This window comes from Triticum urartu, chromosome 3 (assembly GCF_003073215.2).
Source record: "Triticum urartu cultivar G1812 chromosome 3, Tu2.1, whole genome shotgun sequence".
Taxonomy (NCBI): Eukaryota; Viridiplantae; Streptophyta; class Magnoliopsida; order Poales; family Poaceae; genus Triticum; species Triticum urartu.
The window spans coordinates 126,856,983-126,859,667 of NC_053024.1; the positions used below are offsets into that span (position 1 = coordinate 126,856,983).

At 55.6% G+C, this 2,685-nt stretch overlaps 1 protein-coding gene across 1 annotated transcript; it reads right to left on the reverse strand.

Moving 5' to 3' along the window:
* Nucleotides 1-414: 414 nt before the first annotated feature.
* On the reverse strand, nucleotides 415-1,234 carry LOC125548165 (non-specific lipid-transfer protein 1-like). The gene is made up of 2 exons (XM_048711838.1): nucleotides 798-1,234; nucleotides 415-655 (listed from the first exon to the last, which is right to left on the reverse strand). Exons 1-2 carry the CDS (start codon nucleotides 1,154-1,156, stop codon nucleotides 637-639), a joined length of 378 nt encoding a protein of 125 aa, XP_048567795.1. The 5' UTR covers nucleotides 1,157-1,234; the 3' UTR covers nucleotides 415-636.
* Between the last annotated feature and the right edge of the window lie 1,451 nt (nucleotides 1,235-2,685).

A 2,685-nucleotide genomic window follows, 5' to 3' on the forward strand; every position in this document is an offset into this window, starting at 1 on the left:
ATTGGTATATCTTGAGCACTGAGGTGGGGGGTTGTCAGTTACAGAGCTAAAATACATGTATCCGTTTTATTATTTATATATTGGTTGGTTATTTGAACCGAAAAGCGAAAAGGTTCACGCTATGCTCACACGTAAGTTTGGCTGGTTATTCGTCGTATGTATGCCAGGGAGAGCATGGATGCATCAAAATAAAAAAATTTAGAAGGAAGGCTGTCGTCCGGCCTTAGACGGAGTCAGAAAGGTACTAGTGGTCGCAACAAGGACCAGCAGAGGCGACGCAGTGCACTGAAGCAAACTACGATAGAGGTTCGGTACAAGGTGGAAAGGACCATGCAACATATCCAACACGATGTAGCAAGGCGAGGATGCCCAAGCTGATGAAGTCAACGTTAATTAAAGATGCAAGTCTTTTACTAACATACTAGCATGCATGTACTTTATTCCAATATAAGCACAGAAATAATACATCAGGATAACAATTGAATTATATATTAATCAACTAAACAGTTCGGCACATGCATGATTGAAGGCCCTTGATTCAATCTTATACTATCTTTGCTGATTTTATTTTGGTCAGTCCAACACCTAAGCTTTTCCTCTGTGTACGTTGCGTGCGTGTGGTTCTCCAGTCCCATCTCAGGGTTCATCCGTAACCCTGCATGAATGCAACGACGATCGAATCAAAAAATGAAGATCAGTTGAAGAAGAACCTAGGCATACTTTCCATGTTTGCATCCATGGAATTCATGAAATATCGGTACGCGTGCGGCAGTGCATGCATGCGTAGTGATACGTACTGGTCGCAGTCCATGTTGGGGGTGACGGCGAAGTTGATGGCGAGCCCGCAGGCGGCGGGGAGCGCCGCGGCGCGGCTGAAGTCAACGGCCGGGAACCCGCCGCTGGCGGCCGCCTTGACGCAGTTGCAGGCGGCCACGCGGTCGGCGGTGCTGGCGGCGAGTTGGTTGAGCACCCCGAGGCTGTTGCAGCAGATGCCGTAGGGCGTCATCCCGGGGGCGCCGCTGAGGTACGGCATGCAGGGCGCCATCAGCTGGGTCACCTGGCCGCACTGCACCCCCGCCGAGGCTCCCCGCAGGGTCGCGGCGGCCAGCGCCGCCAGGAGGAGCGCGGCGAGGGCGCGGCTCGCCTGGATGCCCATTTGTTCTTGGCCTAGGGTGAACGGACACGCGCTAGCGAGCTTGGAGCTCTGTGAGGTGAGCTCGCTGTGTGTTAATGGGTGTCCAGACTCGCCACCGTTCCAGCGAGCATATATAGGGGAGAGATTTTCCGGGGAAGAGGGTATAGCGCGTAGGGTTGTTGTGGCACGTCGCCGGTGCGCGCGCGCCAGGCGTCTCGGATGAGTCCTGGGGGTCGTTGGGCAGGGGAGAGTGCATGAAGGCAGGCTGAAGAAACGGACTGGTATGAGCAGACAAGACAAGCGGCACGCTGGACTAGCCCCAAAGTAATGCTACGCTCACTTGTGTGGCTGGTGGCAACGCCTTCCCTGTTTTATTTTAGGGCAGTGATAGGCGCGGGCGCACCGACTGAACGGTTTGGCCGGTCGTATGCCAGCCACCCGATTCGCACGTTCCTGGCCGCTTGATTTCGCCAGCTGTCCGGCCTCCCGCGTTGTCTTCGTTCTCCCAACGCTACGAGCCTGCGAGATCCCCTCCCGAAAAAAATCCCCCGCTCTGGGTCTCCCGCACCGCAGGCCACCCGTCGCCCTCCGACGCATCAGGTTGCGCCTTCGCCGCACCCGTCCCCCCACAGCTAGCCACCTGCGTCATCGGCCACAGCTGGATGATGAGGCCAAGCAATTCCATTGTCGCCGGCCATCGGCACATGCAGCATTCGCCGATGTGGCTCGTAGCACCGGCCGTCGCCGCTTCCAGCATCTGCTAGTCGAGATTCTGGCTGCACGCGTTTTCCCCTCATCGCCGCCCCCCTCGCCCGCCCTTCCCGTCTCTGATCGCCGCCCTCGCCGCCCGTCTTCGCAGGCCACCCTGGTCACCGGTCCCAGCCCTCGGCGGCCGTTCTCGTCACTGGCTTCGCCCATGCAACAGGCCACCCATGCGGCTGTAGCTTCCGTGGCAACCGTTGTAGCTCCGATGGCGAAGACCGGAGCTCACCGGCGTGCTCACCGGTGTGTTCGCCGGCGCTCATCCCCCGCTTGCAACAAAAAAAATCGAGCGCCCAAGGAGATGCCCAGTGCTGCAACCTACGACGAAAAAAGCTACAACTAGCGATAGGAAAAGCTTCAACCGGCTACGAAAAAAGCTTCAACCAGTATACCACTGGAGCTATGGATGACCAAGAAAAATTACAACCGGTGACAAAAAAGCTTCATCTAGCGATGAAAAAAGTTTCATCCGACTATAAAAAAAGTTTCAACCGTGGAAACAAAGCCATGGATGAAAAACGAAAAAGTTGCAACCGGCAGTTATAAAAGTTACAACCGCATTGAAAAAAGCTTCACACTTCTTATCTCAGCTGCGACCCCGCGATGACGATGACACCGTTTTGCTGCAACCATAGTAGATTTTTGCTGCCACCGGGGATTGAATTTGCTACAACCGGTTCCAGCAAAAAATCGCCATGGGGTGTAGTCTGCCATGGCAGGTTGCAGCTCCGGTGTGGCCGGGTCCGGCGAGGTAGGCAGAGCTCCGATGCATGCGAGGGAGGCGTGCT